This window comes from Apodemus sylvaticus, chromosome 1 (genome assembly GCF_947179515.1).
Source record: "Apodemus sylvaticus chromosome 1, mApoSyl1.1, whole genome shotgun sequence".
Classification (NCBI taxonomy): Eukaryota; Metazoa; Chordata; class Mammalia; order Rodentia; family Muridae; genus Apodemus; species Apodemus sylvaticus.
Window position 1 is genome coordinate 17,114,004 of NC_067472.1, and position 27,861 is coordinate 17,141,864.

Here is a 27,861-nt window from a genome sequence, read left to right on the forward strand (position 1 = left end):
GGAGATACTAGCATGCCCATTAGCCGTGTCGGCTCCCCTTTTGCTGAAATATAACCTAGTGGTCTTTCAGCTCCAAGGAGTAATGCCCGTGTCATGTGTCTGAAATCTTCCATGAAGTCCCTGGTCCACAATCGTCTCTTTTGCCACACACAGCCCTTAATCAGTTTATGGACACCCTCTACTAGTGGGCTCCAGTGTGCACCACTACTATTTACAGCCTCGATTGCTTTCCAGCTAAATAGAGCATACCGAGGGCTCACAGGCTAAGGATCGGGACTTCACTCGCTTTAATAACTACATAATAAATTGAATTAGTGTTTTCCCTTTCCATACACAGGCTATTCGTGGAGCAATCACAGGGCAACTGAGGCAGGACCTGCTGGGAAACCTTTGTGCCCTCGGTGAGGATTAATGTTGCTGATGCAGCGGGTCTCCAGCTGTGGCCAGAGCAAATTGACTTTTGACCCTCGGCAGCCGCCGTCCTCAGTGCGGCGCGCCCTTGGCTGGGACAGGACTGGCTCAGCCCTGTCCCAGGTGACCCCTGACCGGGGCGCTCGGAACAGGTGGGTTCCCCCCGCGGGTCTGGGGTCCCGGAGCACCGCTCCTCCCGCGGGAAGGCGCCGGGGGAGCTCGCCGATTCCACACCCGGGCCGCCACGCCTCTGGAGCGAGCACCCGTAGGAATCCCCCCGGTGGACCCGGTCCCGCTGCCCCTGCCACACTGTGTCGTCAGCTCCACCGAGGTCCAGGGGCGCTGCACGCGCCTCCGCCTCCCCCTCAGGCCCTGACTTGACCCATCCCTGAGCCTGCACCGGGTCGCCGCGCCCTGGCCATTCGTAACTGATCTTCAGGTGCCTCGTATGGCAGTCAGCGAGCGAGAAGCTGTGTTGACCTTCTCCCTAAGGGCTAGACTGCCAAGAGTAGTTCCTCCCCGATCGCGGTCCCCCGACCCCATCAGCCCTCCACTGCCCTGGCTGTTCTGATCCTAAAGAGGGTTTTTCTTAAAAACTGATGCCTCAGAGCAAAGTGGATGAAAAGTGCATTTCCCCGTTCCTTCCAGCAATGGTTTAAGCACGTCATGAAAGTTTTGCTTAAATTAATATAATGGTTAAAAGCACGGGGTTTACATTGCGGCTTTGTCGGCTGTTTGCTATGTAAAACGGAGTAACAATGTATGGAAACTTAGGAGTTGTGCCTGTCAAATGCGCTGTTGCTGGTCGGACGCTTCGGTACAGGACGGTTCTGACCAGCAGGTGGCACTGGTGACGAAATAGTGTAGTTCGCTGGTCACAAGATAATGCTGAGCTTCAGGAGTTTAGAAGCTCCCAGAAAAAGCTTAACAGACAGCTCCAAGCTTTCTTCAAACTGGAAAGTACAGTAGAGATTAAGTCATATTCTCTCCTGCTTTTGTAGGTGAGACGGATCTGACTGTCTTGCTCAAGCAGGTCACACTAAGTTTTAAATCCTTTACCTTTCTGCCCTTTTCGCTAGCCTGTGTGGATGAGACCTTGAGTATACATTCAAAGTGGAAATCACAGAGTTAAAATGAATGTCGTGTGGAGGCTCACACCTGTAATCCCAGCACTTGCAAAGTAGAGACAGGAGTATCATTCTCAGTTACATAGCAAGTTTGAGGCCAGCCTGGGCTATGTGAGACCATGTTCCCCCCTCCAACAGGAAAGAGTCTGAAAAGATGTCTCTGCTGGTACAAGCACTGCTGGGTTCCCAGCACTCACAGTGTAAGCTCACTGTAGCTCAAATTCCAGAGGCTCCAACACTCTCTTCTGGCCCCTGAAGGCATTAGGTACCCGTGTGGTACACAGACATGCATGCAGGCAACACATACACACACACACACACACACACACACACACACACACGTATGAGTAAATATTATAAATATAAATATATTAAGATAAGGTCTTATAAAAATAGATTAAAAAATAAAAAATGAAAAAGAGAAAAAAATAAGATAAGGTCTTACTTTGTATGTAGTCCACACCAGGCTTGCCTGGACTTATGATCCTAATGCTTCAGCCTCCTGAATGTTTGGATCATAGATGTACATTACAAGTAGAAATATTTAATTATCAATTTCACTTGGGAATTGGTGCTCAGAGGACAGATGTGTGTCAATGACATAAATACAGGGCTCACTGGCACATATACAATATTTAAAACCAAGGAAATCAGGCAAAGTCACTGAGAAATTATCTAGTTTCATGGTTATTATCATTAGACTTGTAGTAACCAATGTGATTAAATACCTTGGGAGTTTAGATAATCAATTTTAGCGATTGGGTAAGTGAACTGTCAAGATGAGCTTGTTTTTCTCATTCTGTATTTTGCTGGAGAAGAGAGACAATTTCTGTGTCCACAGATGCTCCCTGGATCACTGGCCTTAAGATTTTTTTTTATTTCTATTTTTAGTGGGCCAGAGGTCACATATGTTTTTTGCAACCTACAAGGCAGACCATGAAGTTGAAGGAACTTGAGAAGCCAGCTGTCCAAGCATGGAGCTCAGCCAGGCAGTACCCTGTGTATCTGGCCACAGGTAGGATGGCACTACAGACTAGGAGCTACTGGAAGTCATATGTCAAAGGAAAACTCAGTATCTAGAACTCCTTCATGACCATGAGAGACAGCTGTAGGATTATATCAGGTTGAGTACCTGGTAACAGCCTTGAACTAGGGCCTAAGGGTGGCACCTCATGCTTTCTTTGCAGTTACCTGTGGAGAAAGGATGCTCCTAGCTGTCTTCCATTCTGTTTCCTCCCCACTCCCTAGCCGATTAACACCCCAAATCCATGCATACATTGTTGCTTATCTACTGCTTCTTCCTTTCCTTGTGACTAGGAACATCTGCTCAGCAACTAGATGCCTCCTTTAGCACAAATGCCACCCTGGAAATATTTGAGGTTGACTTCAGGGATCCTTCTCTGGACTTGAAACGCAAAGGAATTCTTTCTGTCTCCAGCAGGTACTAGGCTGGGTCTGTGAGTGGGTATTCAGGTCAGACCCTGATGAATACACAGAGGGTCCTGGGGGTGATGTGTACAATTCAGGGATCATGGGGTGATAAGTATGGGGAGCAGGAGTTATGTGTAAGAGGTGATCATTCTGGTCAAAGGGATTTGAAAATTAACCACTTTCACCTTACTAGGCGGCGGCAGCAGAGTCAGGCACCGTGCAGTTGATAGAGTAAAGCTGCCTTGTACAAGCCAGGACTCTGTGTACCAGGTCTCTCTTTGAACCCACGGAGTTTGACTCCTTCCTCCCTTGGCTTTTGTTAAGATAGCAACCTTACACAACATCGAACTCTTCTGCCAACAAGGAGGACGACGAATGATCTCTCCTCATGGCTCGTAGATGCTGATTGGGTGTCACGGGTTTCATGGCTGGGGCAAGCTGGGTGCTCCTAGGGTTCTTGGCTATATTGTGTAACCGCAGTGAAAAGAGGACCGTTTATCCTCTCCCTTCCTGGCAGACATGTCTACAAGAAGTTCTTGAGGAGCTTGGTAGGAGGGCACTGTCACTGGGACCCTTTGGATTTTGCTCAGTCCTCTGAATTAAATTATAAATTATAAATTCCACTATTTCCATTTTACATGGGTGATGGAAACCCTAAGAAGCTAGACCTGGAATGGAAGTGTGCTCCTATCTGAGGGCAAAAAGTCTACTCTTATTATTTTGTCACAGCTTTTGTCTTTAGACAGGTCTTGAAAAAGCTGGCTTTGTACTCACAGTTCTTCCAACTCATCCTCCTGAATAGCTGGTGCAGATGTGTCTCACTAGACCTGGCTCTATTCCTTTTTAAGGGCTTTGTGAGGATGACATTTGCAGTCTGATACAATAGTCAGTAGGTTTCTGTACTGTCAGAAAAAAGTGTAAATATTCATTATAGTCCACTTCATATTTAATAAGTAGTATACATATTACCATACTACTGATTTTATGTAGATAAAAGATAACTGATAAAATATGTAGTATTTTTCTTATAGCCCAGGACATTTTTTTTTTTTTTGCCTGCTCTAACTTAGAGGTTTCTGGTCTCTACGGCAGCCTTCCATCTGATGATGGTGGGCCCTGTTCCTTCTTCCCTTCTGCCAGTCATCTTATGTGTGTTGTCATGGAAAGCACAGTCGTTGGGTTGTAGCCTCCCTGTGATGCTAGTTAAGCTGCGTGCTTTGGAGTAAGTTACATTGGTGGCCTTGTATTTTTCTCACCTACTTTTGAAGAAGAGAAGATCATACAAGATCATTTCTAAGAACTGCTGAGGCATGTATCCAGATCTTACATTCAGTCTCTCCCCACTCTCTCTGGGGGAGATCCCTTTCCTTTTTTCTCCTTAAAACTTCTTGGGCAGTTGTCAAGGTGACTTATGAGGAAAAGGTGTTGCTGCAAAAGCCCAGCACCTGGAACTCAATCCCCGGAACCTAGGTAAAGGTGGAAGGCGAGAACCAAGTGCATAATGTTGCCCTCTGACCCCCACAAGGGTGCTGCGCACACCATGCAAAACCACAGTATTAATAATGAAACATTTTAAACTCTCAGCCCCTCTAGGGGTTTGAATGAAAATGGCTCCCCTAGGCTCCTACAGAGTGGCGCTATGAGGAGGTGTGGCCTTGTTGGAGTAGGTGTGGCCTTTTTGGAGGAAGCGTGTCACGGGGGTGGGCTTTATGGTTTCACATGCTCAAGCCAGGCCCAGGGTCACTCTCTCTTCCTGTGCTTGCCAATCCAGATGTAGACCTCTTAGCTACCTGTCCAGCGCCTTGTCTGACTGCATGCCGCCTTGCTTCTGCCATAATGGGGACGGACTGAGCTGTAAGCCAGCCCCAGTTAAATCTTGACCTTTATAAGAGTGTCTCTGGTTATGGTGTCTCTTCACAGCATCAGAAACCCTAACACCCTCCCCTAAAACCCTGCTCTTGTGCCTTTTCCTGTCAACACAATCTCTCCCCGCCTGCCTACTCTTTTCTTCACACCCTCAGTCAGATTTGGGCCCTGAAGCTGCCCAATCTTATTTCTTTCAGTCTACGATGCTTCTCAGAAAGACTCCTAATCTAGAAACACCTGCTGGAAAGCAGTGTTCTAAAGTTCCCACGAGGGTAACAGTAAGGGACAGCTTAAGCTATGGATAGATTGAAGAGATGTCACGGGCCACGTACTGAAACGTGTGCATTGAAGAAGCCATATGTGGCTTGTTAGACAAATTTCACTGTGGAAGAAGGAGTCTGGAGAGAATCTTCGTATGCCATTCCCTGGTGGGTAGAGACTATAGCAGAATGAGGTCGGAGGTCAGTGGGTGACCCGCTGCTCTCTTCGTTCTGCTTACGGAGACTCCAGGTCTCTGACTATCTGTAGAATCTCCCCATTCTGCAACAGCCTAGGAGAAAGTGGGTGGTTTATCTGCTCTGGGCGTACGAGAACACAGTTGGCCTCTCTTTGAGTGCTAAAGGGCAATAAACACCAAGCTGAAAAGAAAGCTAATTCTATGTGCTTCTCTTCGCGGGTCTGTCCTCAAGATCTGCCTTCCTCAGAGCTGAATCAAGATCACGTAGCAGAGAATGTGGTCTTCATTCTTCCATAAGCCCAGGTTCAAACCTCAGCTCTGCTATTTACAGTCTTCTTGGGCATAGAATCCAACGTTTCCGACTCTGGTTTCTACTATTAGTTCAGGATATAAGCAGAAGCAGAGTGCTGCCTGTGCACGCCAGGCACTCAGAGGAGTGCGTGCCGCCTGTGCGTGCCAGGCACCCACTCAGAGGAGTGCGATGCTCTCTGATGGCCTGCCCACCCACTGCCATTCTCCAGCTGGGCCTGCTCTCTCCACTCTGCTTCTTAAGGAGACCAGGCCTTCCCTGTTTTTTTTTTGCCCTGGATTTGGAAAAAACTCAGTTAACTGTGATGAGGTTGGGATTTTTTCAAAAGGAACTCAATGAAATGAAAGCAAAATCTAGAATGAAGAAGTGAGTAAGATGGGGGTTGGGGGCGTTACGCAGCGGATGTTTATGCATCACGATGTGCTGGTCTCAGATAAGCACAGGTGGTCCAGCCTCACGACCACTAGGCTTCAGTTTGTTGTTATCCACAGCCCTTTCATTTAGTCAGCAACATCCACGAGCTGGCCGCCAGGACTGACCGCTTCTACCTAGGAACTTTGGTGTCCTCTTCTGAGCTGATCTATCTGTACGCTGGTTCTCAGTCCGGCCTGCTGCTTTGAGTCACTTCAGAGTATCTGCTACCATGTAGATGTGGGGGTGTGTCTCTTCTCTGGAGCTCCTGATTCCTGGCCCCTTGTAGGAATAGTGAGCCCGTGCGTTCTTTAGATGTAGCCCATCACAATCCCAGGAGCAGTTTTATCAGAGGACGCCCTGTATTCTCGTATCACAGTCACAGTTCCCTACATAAACATGTTTTCTCTTCTTTAACCTTCCACTTCCTGTTTTCAGGGTAAATGCCATCATTTTTTACTTTTAACTGTATTTCCCTTTAAAAAATATTTCATTTTAGTTATGCATCTCTGTGTTTGTGTTTACACATGAGTGCTTGGTGGTATCTAAAGGAGGCCAGAGGTTTTGAATCCCTTGGCTGTGTTACAGACAGGGGAACTGAATTCAGGTCTCTTGCAAAAGTAGTGTGTGCTCTTAACCACTGAGCCATCTCTCCAGCCCTTAGCTTCATTTTCCAAAATTCCAACTTACAGGAAGATATGGCAGCTATAACGAGTAGTCACATAACCTTCACTTGAGGCCATGGTGTAAGGTTCTCCTTCCGTGATTAACTGGCCACATGTGTGTTCCTGTCTCTCAGGTGTTCGATAGCACAGCCTCCCCAGGAGTTGGCTTCACCTCGATGACAAGGTAGTGAACAACAGAACCATAATTTGCTGTGAGTGTAAAGGACCACTTTGTCCCGCTCTGTATTCTGCCTCTCTGAGGTAATTCCCCTCTTCTACCATAGGGGGATCTCTTCCTGAAGGTTCAGCTCCCTTTACTCTTATCTACACATCCTGTCCTCTCACTTCTCTGAAGCCTCTGCCACCTCCGGTCTCTGGTTCCTGTGTGACCCATGTCTTCCCCTCCTCCTGTAGTAGTTTACCCACAGAGCCCTAGTTCCTGGATGACAGGGCACCACTCTCACTCTTGAGAGTCTGTTTGGACTTTTTCTTCTGCCCCATGGAGATGGTGCCACTTTAGAAAGCTGCTCACCGTCTGGTGATAGTTCCAGAGGTGCTTCCGTTGTGTCAGCTTCCGGTTCTGCAGATGTGGGGCCCACCTGGGCCACTGCTTGCCTTCTCGCGCCTGCCAGGCTGGCTCTGCTCAAATGCCTGGTAAACAAATTCTTGCTCTGGCAATTCCTGTTCACGCGGCTCCCTTGCTCGTCAGGGTGTGGAAATGTTTATTGCACCTAGGGATCTTGTGACATTTGATGTGAAGCCTTCCTTCATCGTTAGCCACAGTGAAAGCCAGAGGGACCCCATCCCCCAACACCCTCAGGCCTTCCGGATTTCAGATGTTTCCCTGTGGAGCTCTGCATGAGATCCAGGCCTTTTTGTAGGAGATTTAGGTGTCTCTTTCTTTTGTGCAAAACACTGGCATTGTTGTTTGTTTGTTTAGAAACATCCCCAGAAGGCCAGGAGCGCGTTTCCCTGTTTGGGTATTTAGTATTTTGTGCCTCTGTTTCTCAAAGCTGATCCATTGCAATTGCATATCCATCCCAGTGGGCCAGCACACAGGAAAGGCAGGGCGAAGGGAGGGGCTAAGACTTTCTCACTTTGAGCTTGAGATGGGACAACAGTTGTTCTTGGGAGCTGATTCTGACCCAAACAAGAGAGGCTCTGGCACGCGATGGGATGGGCTCCAAACCTTGACTTGATGAGTTTTGTGAACATGAACTGATACAGTAGCTCTGTGAACAGAACTTCATAACTTCTCCAAGATCACTTTCCCTACTTGAAGTTGGATATAATAGAACTTCTTTATAGAACTGCCAAATATGAAACTATCAAACACTTATAAAGCACTTAAAGTCGTGTCTATTATGTGACAAGCTGTCAATAAATGAGGCTGACTTTTTTTTTTTGAGACTAGGTTTCATGTAGCCCAGGCTGACCTTGAACTTGCTTAATTACATGATCCTGAATTCCTGATCCTCCTGCCTTCAATTCCCAATTACTGGGAGCTGCCATGCCAGCCAGGTTGTATTGCTTGACTATTTGAGCAGTGAGGAATACCTGCTGTAGTCTATTTGCAGTAGTTATCAAAGTCTCTATGTGGCTCAATTTTAACTTTAAAACAAAATAAAAAAAAACAATACTCCCATATAACCCAGACAGTAGCTTTCTAGATCTTAGTTTAACATAAATGAAGTATTTTTTTTTCTAAAGAAAGGGCAAGACTGGGCAGGGGAGACTTCCTTTCTGGGTCTGGAGAGAGAAGAAATCAGGCAAGCAGATGCAGGCTTGAGCTGGGGAAGCCTGTGTGAAAGGAGAGGCTGGCAAAGATGTCTGTCCTCTGCATATTGACACGTGCCTCCGTTGGTGCTGACACAGACTCTTTTCCTTTGTAGGTTTCACAAGCTAGTCTGGGGAGGCCTTGGCAGTGGGCTTCCGGAAAACTCTGGGGTTATTGCTGGTGGAGGAGACAGCGGCGTGCTTACCCTATACAATGTGACCCACATCCTTTCTTCAGGGAAGGAGCCCTTGATTGCCCAGAAGCAGAAGCACACGGGAGCTGTTAGAGCCTTGGACTTCAATCCCTTCCAGGTACTGCGCCTTAGCTGATCAGACCTGGTCAGGGCGTGACGACACACGTCTGAATGGGAGCGTTCTCTCGTGGCCTCCAGGCTGTAGCTCTGAACTGTAATAGGAGAGGCTCTGGGTCTCCCAAATGTGGGTCTCCTCCTTCTCTCTTTCTGATATGGGAGTGGGGAGGTCTTTAGAAATCTTTTATCCACACAGAGCAATCTCCTGGCCTCAGGAGCCAGCGATTCTGAAATCTTCATTTGGGATTTGAACCACCTGACTGTTCCAATGACACCTGGATCCAAGTCACAGGTGAGGGGGCTCCCTCCTCCCTCTGACCCGGGGCTGCCTCTTAGGGTGTACAGCCAAGTTTTCCCAGGTAAAGTTTTGAATTCTGGAGCCAGCAGAGTGAGAGAGATTTCAAGCTTTACCACTGGAGGGCAATAAAACTCCACAGACAGACATGCTACCAGCCACCAGTCAAGAGAGGGCGTGAAGAGCAGTTGGTTCATAGTGGTCGTTTGCTGTTCAAAGAATTCCTGGAAGGAAGTGAGGAGAGGGGGATCAGAAGATACCAAGACGGGCACGGAGTGATATGTACCCTAGCTGTGGGGGAGGGCTGGCTAGGCCCTGGAGTGATATGTACCCTAGCTGTGGGGGAGGACTGGCTAGGCCCTGCCCTCCGCAGAGAGGACAGAGAATGACCCAGGACACACCACCATCATTTTGTAGTGGGAAGGGGCAGCCCCGTCGCTGTGTGTGGCTCTCGGGTCTGCTGTGCCTCTGGGTGTGCCGCCTTTGTCAGTGTGTAGCTTGGATTATCTTTTTGCTTTTCTCTGTCTTGTACTTTATCATGAAGTAAATGTGGGTTGGCTGGCACTTGATACCCTGAAAGTCACGCTGTGCTTCCCGCCTCATTTTCTCAGGGTTCTGTGTATCTGTTTCCTCTCTCAGATTTCTCCTCCTTTCCTGCTCTGTCCTGGGGCCTGGGGGTGGGGGGGCTACTTTTCAACCTTGACTCCATACTTTTAAGAGAACTTTGGCTTGGAGCTAAAGCCAGGTGTGCCAGCTGTTCCCTCCCACTTCCGCATCCATACCTGAAGCATCTTTCTTGGAAAATGTAGTCCCAGTTCCTGGGGCATTAGTGGGCGGAACCTCTTGCCTCCTTTCAGCTTCCTGTGGGCTGTTGGGAGAAGCAAGACGGTACATGTCACTTAATTCAAGCGATGGCAGGTTGTCTCTTTCACCATCTTGCCTCAGAGCCCCCCAGAGGACATTAAAGCGCTGTCTTGGAACCGCCAAGTCCAGCACATTCTGTCTTCCGCTCACCCCAGCGGCAAGGCAGTTGTGTGGGATCTCAGGAAGAACGAGCCCATCATCAGAGTCAGCGACCACAGCAGCAGGGTGAGTGGGGGCCAGAACGTGGGCCCGCACCCTGGCTTCCCTCACGCCAAACAGTGGGAGCCGCTCTTGCTCAGGACCGGCTCCGTTCTCAAGTGTGGATTCAGCCCCACAGCAGAGTCCTTATTAACAGTGAAGGCTTGGGAAGCTAAGCAGCCGACCTGATTCTTGTCACGTTCCTTGTCTGTTCACGACCCTCACTTACTGCTGAGGAGACACAGGGTACCCTCAGAGTAGTCTCATTCCAACTGGACAGAACAGGTTCATGATCTGAGAGCTTAGGTTGCATTACCACTGGGATCCTCTTTGTTCACAGATGAACTGCTCAGGCCTGGCCTGGAACCCAGACATAGCCACCCAGTTAGTGCTGTGCTCGGAAGATGACAGGCTCCCAGTGATTCAGCTGTGGGACCTGCGCTTTGCCTCCTCACCCCTGAAGGCGCTGGAGAGCCACAGCAGGTAGCCTCTCCAACCCTGTTCACATCTGGGCGGCGTGGTGTTAGCCACTAACATCTTCCATGGCTTCAAAGACATTGCAGAGAACTCAGCTGTATCTCTAACACAGAGGAGGTCCTTGGGAGCCCGGGCTTGTGGGTAAGGGCTAGGATTCCATGTAACTCCCAGGGATGGCTCATGAGAAAAATTTGAACCAGTTGACCCTTGGGTTAGTTTCTATCACTATAATAACTACCTGAGGTAATTAACTTATAAAGAAAAAGCTTTGTTCTCTGCTCATGGTCGATTAGCGTGCTTACTCTGGGGACTTTGATGTGGCAGCAAATTATGGCAGGAGTATGTAGGGAGAAAAGTCACTCACCGCATAGCCAGGGGGCAGAAGAGAAGTAGACAGAGGTCAGGTCCCAGCATCTCCTTCAGAGCCTTCTTTCAGAGACCTAAGACCTCTCACTGCTGCACCTGTCCTGTTACTGGGAGGGTCCTAGGTTCTGCTCTGAGGACAGTGTTCATTTCTCTGAGTGGGAAGTCTCCTGCTAGACCTGTCCCCAAAGCTGTAATTCTCGGGCCCGTAGCAGAGGAAGCAGATTCACAGTGTATTTTATCCAGGGGGCCATGTTATCTTTAGCGCTCTCTCTCTCTTTCTCTCTCTCTCTCTCTCTCTCTCTCTCTCTCTGTGTGTGTGTGTGTGTGTGTTGTTCCTTAGGTGATGTCTACATTTTATTGAGACAGTCTCATCACTGAGTCTTAGGGGCTCCGACTAGGGATGGTTGCCTAGCCACTCAACCCGAGATGCGGGTGCTTCTGACTCCAGGGTTGTATGTACTTGCTGAGCGTGTTCCCTGGGGGCTAGGGCTCCATCCCAAGTCCTCACGCCTGGGTGGAAAGCACTTTACCAACTGAAGTGTCTCCCTCTTTCAGGACATTTGAGAGATAGGTCTTTACTGGGGGTCTAAAAGCACCCTAGAAATGGATGTTTGTGTGATTCCTGCTAATTCACAATTCTCCTCTCATTGCTGAATGTCAGCAGGGTGGTGCAGTGCACAGCGCTCAGGCTGTGTTGCAGACTTTGGCTAGGCCACTGTCTAACAGATACTTACTTTTCTTTCTTTCTTTTTCTTTTTTTTTTTTTTTTTGGATTTGGTTTTTTTTCGAGACAGGGTTTCTCTGTGTAGCCCTGGCTGTCCTGGAGCTCATGCTTCAGACCAGGCTGGCCTCGAACTCAGAAATCCGCCTGCCTCTGCCTCCCGGAGTGCTGGGATTACAGGCGTGCGCCACCACCACCTGGCTAGATATTCACTTTTCAAAGCTCTGTTTTCTTCTTTGACAAGTTAAGTTAGATCATCTGTTAGAGCCATAGCGAAGCCATACAAGGACACAAGGTGCCCACTCAGGGCTGCCGTTCCAAACACTGCTTCCTCTTTGTTTTCATTTCCAGGGGCATCTTGTCCATGTCCTGGAACCAGGCTGATGCTGAACTGCTGCTTAGCACTGCCAAAGACAACCAAATTTTTTGCTGGAACCTGTCAAGCAGTAAGGTAGGCTGATCCTGCTGTGGGCATGCTGTAACGGAGATGTGATTGCAGGGGACTCCCGGCTCCATGTTCCCACGTCAGCTGCTATGTTACCATGCTCTCTCATGGCAGGTGGTCTACAAGCTCCCCACACGGAGCAGCTGGTGCTTTGACGTTCAGTGGTGTCCTCAGAGCCCTCCCGTGTTCTCTGCTGCCTCCTTCGATGGCTGGATTAGTTTGTACTCTGTGATGGGTAGGAGCTGGGAAGCCCAGCATATGAGGCAGGCTGACAAGGTTTGAAGGGCTTGGTAGAGAGTGCTGGAGGGAGGAGCTTTCTGTGTTGGGGCAGGAGGGGGGGAGCAGGGGGATGAGACACAGGCACATAGCTTGGGAAGAGATGGGAGCTCTTGAAGAGAGGGAAGCAGGCTGTGGGCTTTAGAGGGCCATATCTTTTATTAGGTTCCTGACTTCCTCAAAGGAAGCATCTTGCCTCTTGTTATTCACGCTGAACCTGTACTTTGGGTCTGCTAGCTCGTAGCATGGGCTGAGATAGCGCCCTCTCTGCTGGGTATCTGCCTTGTGTCACACTCCAATGCAGACTTTAAATATTGCTGTCCAAGAGACTCAGACACCTGAGTGTCCTACCCACTTTCAGTCTCAGCCCCATCTCCTAGACTGTGGGAGTCTGCCCCAGCTAGGTCAAATTGGGCATCAGAAGGATTCATCTCAAAGCTGAGTTTGTAGGAAGAGTTTCTCACTGACATGTCTCTGAATACTGGTGACACAGGTGGCCTCTAGATTTCCTCTTCCGTTAGCAAAGGCCAGCCTCTCCCACCACTGCAGGTGCCTGAGCAGGTGGCCCAAGCATCGCTAATCCCTCCCTTGAAGAAGCCTCCCAAGTGGATGAGAAGGCCGGCAGGCGGTTCATTTGCTGTAAGTGTTGGCAGGGTGTGCTGTGTTAGTGCGCAGTGCCTCTCCTGTGCCCGGCAAGGAGCTGCACTCGGGGACTGCATTCCCAGTGCCTGCTCAGACCAGGTTCCGCTCCTCAGCTCAAGCACATGTGTAATGTAGCTCCCCCCTTTACCCTGTCACCATTCCGCAGCCCGCTTTAGACCTCCTGCTTATGATAAAGGGCCTGAGGTCCTTCCTGAGGTTTCTATAACTCTTAGATGTCTGGACTGGTGGCAAGGGATACAGGAAGGAAAGAAAAGCACATAGGTTTCATCCTACCATCTGTCTGCTCAAAGGTTTTGAGCTTCCCTTGCCTTGGAGACTGCGGCTAAACACACTTGGGCTCCACCTACCTTCCCGGGACTTTACCCTCTCATTCTCAGAAGTCCCTCGTATTCCAGCTACATGTGACTCAGTTCATTTCTGCCCCACAAACAACTCCTCACCTGTCTTGTATCTTATCTGTCGGCTTCTCCCATTTCCACTGAATCCTGTGGTGGGCTTCGAGGACCTCCTCCTTGAATACCACCTCCTCCTTGGTTCCTGTCCTTAATCCCAACTAACCTTAGCTCCATTCTTTTGAGATTTGTATTCCCGTAATTCTGTATTATATATTATATGACATATACCATATACAATGTATCATATGTGTCTGGAGACCATAGTAATAGATTCTGTAGGGCTAGGTTCTGCCTTTGTTGATTTTTATGCCCCCAGAGGAGAGCTTTTCAAACTCTAGTGTGAATAAAGGCCACTTTATGTGACTCTGAAGAAGTCATTTATCCCTTCAGAACTTCAGTATCTTATTTGTAAGACAGAAGTAGGAGGGCCAGCACAGCACGCTTTAACACTGTCAAATGTTGATTAATAATTTAAGTGGTTTGTGGAGCACAAAGCTGCAGTCTAACGTTGTTCTGTAGGTGATATGATTCTGACTGGAAAATTCACTAAGGGAATGGGTGGGGTTTCAGAAGGGAAATAAAGAGTAGTTAGGGACTGGAGCAGGTCCCAAGCCTAGTAACACATTGGACTAACTTGAGGGTCTCAAAATGACTGATGCTACTTTCCCCCAGCTTCTGGCATTATTGTCTGGGGTGTGGCCTGGTGCCTGGAGAGCTTTCTAGAACTTGAGCTGTGTGGCCAGGATTGCAAATGGTCAGAGAAAGAATTGCTAAACCTCTGATTTTGTGCCACATGCTTGATGTAAAGTGTCAGATTTGTCTGGATGCCTCGAATGGAGTGCAATGGTAGGTAAAGGCACAGAAGGAGGGGGAGCTGGAAAATTCAGGAATGTGAGACACTCATATAAAGGATTGGGAAGATAGATGCGGGGCAGCCATGTTTGGCCCTAACTTTGGGGGTTTTCATGCATGCCAGAGGAGTGTAAGTGTTCTCCTGTGGTCTGCCAAACCATTATACAGCCTTGGGTAGCAGCAGGGTGCTGTGAGCAGCAGGGAGGGCTCTAAACCTTGGTTTGGAAGACCGAAAGGAGACAAAGGCTAGCAAGCACTCTAGTGACATGGTCTGTGACAGTGCCACTTGTTCAGGCCACATGCCGAGAGATGGTGGAACTGAACTGGGAAAAAGGAGAGAGCACCATGTGGTGACATTTAAGCTGATGATAGTAAGATTGCTATAATGCCCATTTGGCACTCAATTCTTGATCCTGTTTCATCCTAGCAACTTTCTGTTGTTTTCCAATGTCTTTGTCATTATTCTGTTGCTGTGAAGAGACACCATGACCAAATGTTATAAAAGATAACATTTAATTAGGGGCTTGCTTGCAGTTTCAGAGGTTTAGTTCATTATCATTACGGTGGAGGAGTATGACAGCATACAGGCAGACATGATAGCTGAGAGCTCTCTCTCTGGATCTGTAGAGCAGGAAGAGAGAATGCCATTGGGTGTGGCTTGGGCCCTAGAAACGTCAAAACAAACCCATGGTGACACATTTCCTCCAACAAGACCACACCTACTCCAACAAGGCCACACCCCCAATCCTTCCCAAGTGGTACCACTCCTTGATGACTGAGCACTCAAACCTATGAGCCTATGGGGTGGGGCTATTCTCATTCAAACCGCCATAGTCGCCAAGGCTTGCTCAACAGATAGCCTGCTCTGAAATCTTGTTAGCTATTGGCTTAAAACTATAACCTTTTTCTTTCTTACATTTCCTTTCCAGTTTGGGGGAAAGTTAGTTACTTTTGGCCTTCCCAGCATCCCTGTCCAGCCAGGGGCACAGCCTTGTCCCCGCCCTGTCTTCATCAGTCAAGTCATCACAGAGTCAGAATTCCTGACTCGGTCAGCTGTGCTACAGGAGGCCTTGGCATCCGGAAATCTCCATAATTATTGTCAGAGCAAGATTCAGAAAGCTTCCCTGTCATGCGAGAAGATGCTCTGGCAGTTTCTGAAGGTAGGAGGCTCGAAGGCTGGCTGTTCTTTCCTGAGATTCAGAACTCCGGCACCCTGTCACTGCTTGTATAATAAGCACACTATGACTCTTTCCCTTAACTTGGTATTTTTTATGTCCCCTGGACACAGAGTCTTTACACTTTTCTAGACACTCAGAGCTCACTGTAAAGGCTGGGGTGCTGGGGTGTTGCTGCTGCTGGTGGTGTCCTGGATACTTTGCTAGCCAAGGCAGATGCTTTCATAGAATCACACCAAAGGAAGGGTTCACTGGAGAGATACATGAACATAAGCAAGTTTCGGATTTGTTTGAAGTAACCCAGGGCAGGTCCCTGTTAGAACACTCCACTTGAGCATCGGGGATGCAGGTCTAGTCTTTGTTGTGTTGAGTTACAACATGGAGGAGCATGTACTTGTCAGAGATGTGAGGGGTAGCCTGTGACAGAGTACTTGCCTAGCATGCACAAGGCTTGGTACTACTCTCTGTCTCTCTGTCTCTCTGTCTCTCTGTCTCTGTCTCTGTCTCTCTCCCTCTCGCTTGCTCTCATACACACATGCATTCGCAGACACACTCACATACAAACACACATGAAAGCACATGTATACATACTTACATGTGCCTACACACATACACACACAAAAAATAAGTAAATAAATATAAATTTAAATACCCAGTGCTTTGGAGGGGGCCATTTCTAAGGACGGGCACAGAAGGAGGAAAGCAAGAGATGTAAGAAAGATTATAATCAGAATCTATGGTTCAGAATGGGAGAAACAGAGAGTGGGGTAGGCCGGCCCTGCTTCTTGGCTCTTGGTGTCAGCAATTTGGTGGGAAGCTGACTGTGGGCACTGTTCCTGTGCATCCTCTGCCAGTGTCTTCTCAACCCGGCATTTAGATCTCAGGAGCACTGCAGGTTATGCTCCTCATCAGTCTCCTCAGGGTTTGGAGCCCAGGGCCGTGTCAGAGGCACTCTCCTGTGGTGTGTTTTTCAGTATTTCATGCAATGATTCAGAGTTCCCTTCAGCTCCCCAGACAGCTCAGATGCAAAGAGATGACCCAGGTGGACACAGACATATAAGTTGCTCAGATAGAAAAGCCAAGTGTCAGTTTCAGAGTCCCCATAGGGATACATCCAGTACCTAGAATCTGTGTAGCCAGAGATCGTGACATGGTGTTCATATAGGTTATTTGTGATTTGCCCAGTCCCAGGCCAGGTGCAATGACCAATCAGTTACAAGCCATAGCACCTCTAAACAGCCAGCATTTTACTCTCGCTGGGTTAGTAAGGTAAAGTAAATTAGGAAGTCAACTGAAGAAGGCACAGTTCTCAGGTCAGTGTGGCAAAGGGTTGTGACACTCCTGTCCACAGCTGAGCAAAAACCAGTGAGGAAGAAAGGTAAGAGGAGGTATCGCTGTTTTGAGGGTATTTTGATGGTCCACAGGGCTGTATGTGAGGGTACACTGGCACAGGTATCCATCCATCGGGGTAGAGGAGGATGGAAATGTTTCTATATTTGTGGTTCCTTAGGTGACCTTAGAGCACGATTCCAGGCCGAAATTCCTCAAGCTGTTAGGTTACAGCAGAGATGAGCTTCAGAAGAAGGTAGGCATCATCCTGCTAGGGGACTCTGCCCCAGGACTCCCCACCGTCATCATCACGGATGTGTAGTTTACCTCCTGGAATTAAGCCTTTCTGTGGAAAAGTGGGTGAAGGATCTTGGGGAGTTTGGGATGGGTGAATGGGGACATCAGACCTGTGGGAGCCTGGCTGGCATTCATAAGCATCTCCACACAGGTGGACACATGCCTGAAGAGTGACTCAAAATCACAGGAAAGCCCTCAGCTTGAGGCAGTTGACCTCAAAAGTGACAGAGCGCACAGCCCTTGCACCCAGGTATGGCTGGAGGCCTGGGAGCTGACTCGGAGGCCCAGGCGGCCTTCTAGGGACATTCTCCGGGCCACTCCTTTCACTTGCTCTCAGTAAGCCTCCGGAGAAGTCTTTGCTCCCTTGGAGCCAGAGTAGAGCACAGAATCCACGGGCGCTTCCCAAACGCACCTGTGCACTCCTTTAGTTTTATCTACTAGATAGGGCTCTTGCTTAGAGCACGCTTGCTGTGTTCTGGCTTCAGCTCCTACACAGTCACACCTGTCCCTCTGTGTACAGGCCTCCAAACACACTGCCAAGGAAGCCTCTGCATCCTCAGCCTTCTTCGATGAGCTGATACCTCAGAGCATGACTCCCTGGGAGATCCCCACCACAGAAGGTACCCTGGCCCTGGGGGAGGGGCTCGCTGCATGAGCCTGTGGGATGAGCCAGAGGTTTGGGTTTTAAGAGTCGCTTATTCTCCCCTGCCTCCACCTAAAATCTCAAATTCTGGTGGGTATCTTCCAGCTGGTGAGGGCTGTGCTCTCTCTAGTCAGAGTCTATCGATGGCCCTCCTCTGGACGGCCGTCTACTAAGGGCTTTTTTTCTATTCCTTAGTTTTCTTGTTAAAAAACAAAACAAATCTGTTACCTTGCCCATGCTAAGCAAACACAAATCCTGCTTGTGATCCCACACACAAGGCCCTCCCTGATTTCAGTCCTGTTTTAGAAAGTTACAGTTGGACCAGGGCATCCCTGGGACACTACATTTTGTTGCCCAGAAGTGAAAGTTGGGGGTTTTGTGGAACCAGGCTGCCTAAGTTAGAGACAGTTTGCAGACGTGCCTCCAACACCACAGAGGAAGCCCTCACATCTTAGCCATCTTTGAAGAGCTGGAACCAGAGGGGGAAGTACTGCAGGTCTTGGACAGGAAGTGAGTATGTGAGGGCCAGTGAGTGAGGAGGTGATGTGCTGTCTGCAGACACTGATGGACTCCTGAGCCAGGCCCTGCTGCTCGGGGAACTGCGGTGTGCTGTGGAGCTGTGTTTGAAGGAGGAACGCTTTGCTGATGCCATCCTCCTGGCTCAGGCCGGAGATGCAGAGCTGCTCAAGTGGACACAAGAACGCTACCTGGCCAAGAGGAGAACCAGAACCTCCTCGGTACTGCCCAGCGCTCAGGAGAAGGGAGGGCATGGCTTGGACCCGGACAGGTAGACTGGTGTGTGAAACCTGCCTGTCTCTCTGCTCTGATGGCCTCTCCTCCATTGCTAGCCATGCTGAGCATTCTCACAGGAGAGGCTCTATTGGAACATCCGTGCTGGCTAGTGGGTGCAAGGCTGAGGGTCTCCCCCTTTCCGCCCAGTACAGCTTCTAGCCTGTGTTGTAAAGAAGAACTGGAAGGACCTGGTATATGCCTGTAGCCTGAAGAACTGGAGAGAGGTGTTGGCCTTGCTGCTGACATATTCAGGGCCAGAGAAGTTCCCTGAACTCTGTGGTAGGTGTGACTCCAGCACGTGTCAACAGATTTATGCAAAGAGGAGGCAGAGGGTCAGTCAGCCTGGGCTCTGGAAGGAAGGACTCAGCCAGGAGAGGGATGGTAGCCTCTTGTTTCCCAGAGGAATCACGTCTCTATCAAGCAAGGTTAGCTTAAAGGATTTATCTTTTATTTTTATTTGTGTATTATGAGTATTTTTCTTGCATATAGATAAGTGAATGTACCATGTGTATGCCTGCTTCCCATCAAAGGAGGAAGTAGGCAGATTCCCTGGAACTGACGTAGTTAGGTGTGAGCTGCTGAGTGGGCTCTGGGAATCGAACCCAGGTCCTCGGTAAGAGCAGTATGAGCTCTCGGTCATGGAACCATCCCTCTCCCCTGAGTTGTCTTAAAGCCAGTGAAGGCTCTTGTCTGAGAGCGTACAGTCTTCCACTTGTTTCCAGATATGCAGGAAGAGTAGCATGGGGAAGCTGTGCTGGTAAACGTGTTTGCATCTCTCCACAGACATGCTGGGAACTCACATGGAGCAGGAGGGAGGCAGGGCCCTCACCTCTGAAGCCAGACTCTGCTATGTGTGCTCAGGGAGTGTGGAGCGGCTGGTAGAGAACTGGGCCAAATTCCAGCAAGCCTCAAGCCCCACGGCTCTGCAGGTACCTCTTCTCTACAGAGTGCTGGCCACTCCAGGCTCTTAGGAGAGACTAGTGGTAGGGTTGCTCATATCAGAAAGGTGGGGTATCCGAGTAAGCTAGAGCCAGCTAGGGAAGAGCAGAGAGCCCTCAGCACCTAATGTCAGGAATAATAACCTCATTCCCTTAGGATGCCGAGGTTGGTATGATCCTTCAGAAAGTGTTCCCATTCAAGGACTCACCATATAAGTCAATCCAAAATTTGATAGTTTCTATGAAACATTCTATGGACCTAAACTGTATCAGGGGTTCTGTGAATAATCAGAGAAGGTGAAGTCATAGGCTTGTGGGGAGAACAGAGTCTCAAATGAAACAATTCAGAGTCTGGTTGATGACATACACACAGGAAGGCATAAAGAGGTACGAAGAAGAGTCAGATGCGTAGAAATCCAAGGCCTGGATGCAGTCCTTTGATCCCAGTCTTAATAGCTTAAGGAGTGAGGCCTCCTCCGTCATGACTCTTCCATGTGATTGTCTGTTGTCTTTGCCATGGTATGATGTTCCTCAATGAGCCGCCGCCGCCTCCGGGACAGAGCAAGGCGTGGATGGAAAAGATGATCACCTTTATCCTTGTCCCTGCAGGAGCTAATGGAGCAGGTGATGGTCCTCAGGGGGAGCCTGGAGCTCCTTCAGGGTTCTAACAAGATGAGCCCAGGTCCTGCCACAACACACAGGCTCACCCAGTATGCCAGTCTCCTGGCGGCCCAGGGCAGCCTGGCCATTGCCATGGGCTTCCTACCCAGTGACTGTATCCAGGTGAGAGTGGCCAAGATAAAGAACAAATTATCTTATTCATTTGTCCAACAGCACACACATCCATGGTTTACATCCTACACCAGTGCTATAGCGCCTGGGAGAGGTAAGATCTTTCTCCTTTAGCAGCCCACAGTCTGCTGGGAGAGATCACCTATTAGTAACTTATGGTGTCCTAACCGAAGGTTGCACTGAGCACTGTGGGACTGCAGGGAAGAAGTGTCTTCCCTGGAGAAGTGAAGGAAGGCTTTCCAGTGGTTAAAACAGCTGGACTAATCTTCCAAGAGAAGTCCAGGTGTGCACTCCCGGCTGAGAGGCCAACCAGGAGGGAGGCATACACGGGTTTGACAGGGATCAGGGGACTGTGGGCCTCTTTGGGTTACTAAAGAACATTGAAACAGCAATCCAAAGTCTGATGAAAGAGGCCAGGCGTGTAAGAGAAGATGTTTGCTTGTTTTCATTTCCTAACACAGTTCTTCCTTGTTACAACTTTAGCCAGCAGTTCAGCAGCTGAGAGACCGTCTCTTCCATGCCCAAGGTTCTACCGTCCTGGGCCAACAGGCTCCAGCCTTCCCGTTCCCCCGAGTTGCTGTAGGAGCTGCCCTCCCCTCAAAAGAGACATCCTCATACAGGATGGGATCCCAGCCTCCTGGACAGGTAGGACATTATTTGTTAACTAGTTTATTTGTCCACTCAAAAGTATTTATGGTCATAGACACTTGGAATATTTTAGTGTCCAAAACCAGATGAAAATTCCTGGCTTCACAGAACCATTCGAGATTCAGCTATTTTTTTTCTAATTTATTGAACAAACATTAGGATCTTAGAACATAAAGGACACAAATTATAATATTTGCCCTCTAGTAGTTCATCTAGTAGAAGGATAGTGTATTCAAAAAATGTAGAATTTATAATAGCCATGACTGGTATGGCAGGGTGCTATGGGAATCATATAGGAGGAGAAGAAATTTCCTGTGTGTGTGTGTGAGTGAGCATGTGTGTACCATGTGTGTGCTAATACCTACAGAGGTTAAAGATGGTGTCAGACTTTCTAGCCCTGGAGTTATAGGTGACTGTAAGTCACCTGATAAGTGTGCCGGGACCTGAAGAGTTAAGAGTGGATGAAGACTGACAAGCAGGCATGGGTGCGTGGTCTGACCTAGGCCCTCTGTGTATATGTTATTGTTGTGTAGCTTGCTCTTCTTGTGAGACTCTTAACAGTGGAAGCGGGAGTGTCTCTGACAGCTCTCGGGACCCTTTTCCTCCCACTGGGTTGCCTAGCCCAGCCTTAAAACAGGCAGAGTTGCCTGGTCTTATAGCAACTTGATATGCCATGTTTGGTTGCGATCCCGGGGAGGCCTGCCCTTTTCTGAAGGGAATCGGAGGAGAGTGGACCTGGGCGAGAGCAGAGGTGTGTATGTGTGGAGACTGGAAAGAGAGGAGGACGGGGGAGCTGTGGTCAAGATGTAACATATGAGAGAAGAATAAACAAACAAACAAACACCAGTGGGTGAAGAGACCACTGAGCTATCTCTCCAGTTATCACATCGCCTTTTAAAATTTGTATTTATTTATTTTACATGCTGACTGAAGTTTCCCCTCCCACCTCTCGCCCCAGGCCCTCCCTCCCACTTTCTCACCCCTCCCCACCCCATCTATGCCTCCTCCAGTTCTCTTTGGAAAAGGGCAGGCCTCCCATGGGTATCACTCAGCCACGGCCTAGCAAGCTTCAGTAAGACTAGGCACCTCCTCTTTTATTAAGATGAGGCAGTCAGGTCGGGGGTAAGGCTCCCGAAGGCCGGCAGCAGAGTCAGGCACAGACCCTGCGTTAGGAGTCCCACAAGAAGATCAAGCTACGCTGCTGTAACGTATGTGTGGAGGGCCTAGGTCAGTCCCCTTCCGGCTCCCTGGTTGGTGGGCCAGTCTCTGTGAGCTCCTGTGGACCCAGGTTAGTTGATGCTGTGGGTTTTCTTGTGGTGTCCTTGACTCCTCTGGCTCCTGCAATCCTTCCTCTCCTTCTCCCACATGATTCCCCAAGCTCTGCCTAATGTCGGCTGAGGGCCTCTCATCTGTTTCCATCAGTGCCTGGCGAAGCCTGTGCGATGACAGCTGGGCTAGACACCAACCTATGAGTACAGCGTAAAACCACGAGGAGTCATGTCAGGGACGTTTTTCAGTTTGTGTTTGGTTCTGTCTTAGGTGTCTGGGTCATCCAGCCTCTGGTTCCTGGCCCTTCAGGCAGTGTCGGGGTGGGCCCCCCCCCCCCCAGGGCATCATGGACCCAGCATTGGTTGGCCACTCCCACAAGTTCTGTGCCACCTCTCCCATCCTGTAGGCCGGACAAAGTGTAGGTCAAGGTTTTGTGGCTGGGTTGGTGTCCCAGTCCCTCCACTGGGAGGCCTGCCTGGTTACAGAAGATGGCTGGTTTAGGCTCCGTCTCTCCCATTGCTAGGAGTCTTAGCTAGATCACCTTCATAGATTCCTGGAAGTCTGCATTGCACTAGATTTCTAGCTCATTCCAGAGATCTGCACCGCACCCCCAAGTTGTCTCTTCAGTATTCTCTCCTTCTGTCTCCCCCTCTCTTCTTCTCCCCCAACCTGATCTTACTCCCTCACTCCCCTTTTAAAAGGTTGTTCTTTTGTGTGTGTGTATGACAGAGTCTCCACCGTGTAGTCCAGGTGGATCTAGAACTCATTATGCAGACCAGCCCGGTCTTAAACTCATGGAGCTTCTGCCTACTGAGTGCTGGGATTAAAGGCCTGAACCACCATACCAAACTTGAAAAAGAGATTTTTTTCAATATATTGCATGTGTGTGTGCATGTGTGTATACATGTGTATATGTGTGTGTACCTGTGTGCCATGGTCCATGTGTAGAAGTCAGAGGACAAGCTGTGGGAACTAGGTCTCTCCTTCTACCACGTAGATCAAGCTGTCTCTCCAGCTCTTCATTGGATGTTAAAGATTAAGTTACTTAGACACAGGAATGGGGACATTACATCTACCTCAGACACAGAGGACAGATGTGCAAGCACATTGAACCAAGAAGAAACAGCAGCCTTCTCATAACACCCGACAAAACTTCAATGGGACCAACAAAACTTCGGTGGTCCTGGGACAGGGTTAAAGGAATGACTCGTGGGAAGAATCTGGTGGTTTACACTAAAGAACTTCAGCTTGACTCTGGTGTTGCTAGGCATGTGAGGAATGGCCACAGCACACCAGCTCCCTGGCTCTCCTCTCTCTTCACAGGTCCCAGCTCCATCTGTGAGGCTGAGGGCCACAGCTCAGCCGTCACTGGTGATGCCCTTCATCTCCCCCCATCCCAGCCCTTCTCAGGGCTCATGGACACAGTCATCAGGTGACTGCCGGGTCCCTGGGCCCCAGGCAACCCTGCCTGTGCATCTTGTCCCTGGAGTAAGGCCTGGTGAGTAAGGGAAGATCTCTTCTGGTGGTGCTTGAGGGCTCAGAAGAGACAGACATACTGTCTCCCCAGCCCATTCTGATGTTGCCCAGAGAGGTAATTGTTTTATATGGGACATCATCTTGTGTAACTCAGACTAGCCTCCAACTTGCTGTGTGGCCAAAAATTACCTTAAACTGGTCTGTCTGCCTCTGCCCCCAGTGCTGCAGTCACAGGAGTGTGCCCAGCTCGTTTTGTCTTTTAAACACATTTTATTAAATTCTATTTTTGAGAAAATTGCTTTGAGATTGAAGTTTCAATTCCTAATAGTGTCCTTCATTGAATCCCTCCTCATATGTTGTCTGTCTGTCTGTCTGTCTGTCTGTCTGTCTGTCTGTGTCTCTGTCTCCATCTCCCTCTCTCTCTCTGATTAAAGGCTTTGTATTTTTGGCAACATACCAAAATAGTTATGTCTGTCATTTCAATTTACTATAATGTTTTGAGGGTCAAATAAGGAATAAAGTTAAAAAGTACTTTGAAAATTGTAGATTTTGCTGTACATAGACTAATCCTTCATTGTTATTATTAGTTGTAGGTTTATAATTTTTTTTTTGAAATGGACTCTTGCTTGGCTTCCAATTCTTGGACTCAAGAGACCTTGTCCCAGCCTCCCAGGTGTCCCTGCAGGTGCCACCACACCTGTTTTCCTGGTTTTCTGTTATTTGTTCCTGCATGACGTTCTCTGAGGTTGATGATAAATATCTCTACTCTCCTTCAGCTTCATCTGGGCCCCAGCCGTCCAGAGGACCAAGTGTTCCAGCCGTAAACCCAGCTGGATTCTGGGGAGCGTGGCCTCTTCCTGGCCCTGCTCCAGTCATGGCGTCCCCAGACATCATGCAGCCTGGCTCTACCCACCTGCCTGAAACTCCCAGACTCCTCCCTCTGCCCCCTGTGGGACCTCCAGGTCCCCGCCCTCTGAGCTCCCAGCCCTCAGCCTCTCCTGTCACTTTCTCTATGGCTCACCCTGCTGGGGGCCCAGGAGCACCGTGCACTGGTGCCCTCCCGAGTCCTGCCATCTTGGCCACTCATCCAGGTCAGTCCTCTTTCCATAGCTGCTTCTTGGGGGTCATCTCCACCTCTCCTCCCCTCCCACTGCTACTTTGGGAGTCTTTCCTCAAGCCACTGAACTAAGGCCCTTGGTCAGTTAAGAGTATGACTGACCTTTAGATGGAGGTATGGCAGACTCTAAATTAGTTTCTCCAGCTTCTAGGTTAAACATCATCAAGGTTCTTGACCATGTCCCTAAAATCCCCCACCTTTTGTTCTTTAGGATCCCAGGATGCCTGGAACATTGCCTCTCAGGGAAACCTCCAAAAGAAAAAGGTCCTGCATCTTTCCCTCCCCAGTGACCCACTTTCTAGCGCTTTAAGAGCTCAGCTCCTCCCTTTCCCATATATGCTCTTCTCCAAGTTGATCTGCACCCCTCAGCACCTCCCTCTTTTCCTCTCACACACCGTTCTGTGTTCCAGTTCCCTGCTCCCCGCTCCCCATCCTCTTTCCTTGTACAAGATCAGCCTGTGGCATCTCTGGGTTCACTCACATGCTTCTCTTTATCTCGGTAGTTGCCTGAGACATTTCTGCCTCCAGCCCCAATTACAGCTCCACTTAGGAGCCTTGGCCCTGAGCCACAACAGGCCCTGCTGCCACAGCCCCTGGTCTCCAGTGAGAGCCTGCCTCCTCCTGGAGCCCCAAGAGAATGCAGCCTGCAGGTGACAAGAACAGTGGGCCCCTCCCCTGATGCTTTCTCACCCTACTTGGGCAAGAAAAGTGGGATCATAGAAACTGGATTTTTTTTGCTCAAGGGAAAAGTAGTCCTAGAGCCTGAAGACGTCCTCCAGTAGAGGGGAGGGGTGGCTCTCAGCTCTGCCTTAGTGGCAAGTATGACCTTGAGTCACCGGGGACTAGGCCTTAGGGAAGCCATGAGGACAGCTCACCTCCAGTTCTGCCTCACTGTCCCCTCATTAGCAACTCCAGCCACTCTCTCCCGAGAAGATGAAGAAGGAGCTGCCTCCAGAGCATCGGTGTGTGAAGGACAGCTTTGAGGCACTCCTTCAGCGCTGTTCCCTGACCGCCACTGACCTAGTAAGTCTGAGCCTTCCTGACCCTGCCTCCTCACAGCCTCAGCAGGCTCCTAGATGTCTCAGATGCAGGCCAACTCCCTTGCTGTCCCTGGCATGTTGACCTCATCTTCGAGGTTTTTGCTGTCCAGAAGAAGTCGGGGAGGGCCTGGAGTCTGCCCTAAGTGCCGTTTCTCAGGAGCAGGAGCAAAGATCATGGGGATTTACAAGAGCAGGGCACGTTAGAGAGGGTGGCGCTGGCCGGAGAGAGCCACCGGTCAGTCACTCACTGGCTGTGTCACCTCACCAAACCTCTCACCAGCTTTGGGCCTCCCCTTGGTCTTTGAAATGAAGGAACTAGCAGTGAGCCGTTCTGATTGTTGTATCATGACTGTTCATGGTGCTGTACATTTTGAGCTTTTGGGGTAGGGTCAGGAGCCATTTTTCTCCCCACAGAAAACCAAAAGGAAGCTGGATGAGGTAGCCCACCGTCTAGAATGTCTGTATGAGAAGCTTTGCGAGGGGGCGGTAAGTACCCAACTTAGTCCCTCTGCCTGGTGCCTCTCGACTACTGCCCAGTCAAAGGAAGCCCAGGGTCCTTTCTTCCCTGCAGTCTCAGCGATGTCTTCCTGGACTGAGTCTGGGGCTGCCCCTGCTGGCAGAGTTGGGGCTCATCTAATCTAAGGGTCCATCCCTCCACAGCTCTCACCCCACGTCCTGGCTGGGCTCCACGAAGTTGCCCGATGTGTGGATGCAGGAAGCTTTGAGCAGGGCCTGGCGGTGCATGCCCAGGTGGCGAGCTGCAGCAGCTTCAGCGAGGTATCCAGCTTCATGCCTGTCCTGAAGGCTCTCCTCACCATCGCACACAAGCTGCAGGGCTAAGTCAGGAGTCTCTTCTCCCAGGAGGCCACCCCTGCTATTATTTAATGTGTGGCAGAAAGGGACGGGGGAGGTATTCAACAGAGTGTGTATTTCCCCAGTCTCTTCCCTTGCTGCCAGGTATGTGATGCTGGGGCTTGGTCCCACCTCAGCTGAGTGTCTCCATCTTATTCCTCTATGCCTGGCCACCTGGGACTCGCCCTGAGTGTTTTCACCTGAGAGGTGATGCTCAGAGTTCGATCTTACTTTCTCTGATGTAGCAGTCCAGCAGGGTGTGCACCAGAATGTCTGACACAGGATATTCTGTTCAGATGGCTTCCGAGAGAATGAACAGCATTATTAGTCAGTCTACCTCTGCCATGACATCTTATAGGCCTTCTGTTTTCTCTCTTCTGGAGTTTGAGTCTGACTGTACTTTCTCTCTACCTCTGTCTTCCTATTTTAAGGTCCATATTCTATTGTGGCCCCAGGGATTTGGGGAGAATTGGTTGATGTTCACTTTTTGAACAAGTCATGGACATAAGGTATTGAACAAAATCAAGAGAGAAAACTGAACCTTTAAAAAAATGGAACTTTTTACCAGTGGTGGTGGCACAGGCCTTTAGTTCCAGCACTTGGGAGGCAGAGGCAGGCTGATCTCTGTGAGTTCCAGGACAGCAAGGGCTACACAAAGAAACCCTGCCTCAAAAAACAAAAAGGGAACTTGTCATGTATTAGTGTCTCTCGGGGTGGGCTGTTAGGTGGAGAGTGGAGGGTGACGCGCCTTTGTTCAGACTCTGAAATCACAGTTCTTACTCACATGTGGGTCCTGACCCCCTTGGGAGTCAATGACTGGTTCACAGGGGTCACCCAGGATGATTGGAAAACTCAGATATTCATGACAATAGCATGAAGTAGCGAAGAAAATGATTTTATGGTTGGGGTCACCACAACATGAGCTGGTATGTATTAAAGGGCTGCAGCATCAGGAACCTGCTCTAGAGAATGACCCTGGACACCACCTGGGCTGGAGCCTGGCCCAAGGCCTTAAACTATCTGTGATTATTTTTAGGAATCAGAACCTAGCTTAGCTTCTCAAGGGTCCAGGGCCCTTCTTCCCCTCAGCTATCTCGTGTCTGAGCTGCTGCCTCTGGCCATGGTTACGTGCTGACCTCTTAACCATGCAATAAAGTGTAATGATCTGTTTCCCAA

General features: G+C 49.4%; 1 protein-coding gene across 2 annotated transcripts; it reads left to right on the forward strand.

Moving 5' to 3' along the window:
- The first annotated feature begins 342 nt into the window (after positions 1–342).
- Positions 343–27,861, forward strand: Sec31b (SEC31 homolog B, COPII coat complex component). 2 transcript variants are annotated; one of them, XM_052185160.1, is made up of 26 exons: positions 343–563; positions 2,430–2,553; positions 2,856–2,979; positions 8,571–8,766; positions 8,962–9,057; positions 10,006–10,149; positions 10,463–10,605; positions 12,038–12,137; positions 12,246–12,407; positions 12,957–13,046; positions 15,247–15,477; positions 17,003–17,077; positions 17,270–17,368; positions 17,639–17,738; positions 18,320–18,498; positions 18,706–18,832; positions 19,337–19,482; positions 20,101–20,274; positions 20,767–20,928; positions 23,524–23,698; positions 24,453–24,767; positions 25,005–25,057; positions 25,297–25,443; positions 25,700–25,816; positions 26,248–26,319; positions 26,494–27,861. In XM_052185160.1, the coding sequence occupies exons 2-26, from the start codon at positions 2,475–2,477 to the stop codon at positions 26,671–26,673; spliced, it is 3,486 nt and encodes a 1,161-aa protein (XP_052041120.1). In that variant the 5' UTR covers positions 343–563; positions 2,430–2,474; the 3' UTR covers positions 26,674–27,861. The 2 variants fall into 2 exon arrangements, with proteins under 2 accessions (XP_052041120.1, XP_052041129.1); XM_052185169.1 differs by lacking the exons at positions 343–563; positions 2,430–2,553; positions 2,856–2,979 and adding an exon at positions 6,813–6,890 and having other exon boundaries at positions 8,693–8,766.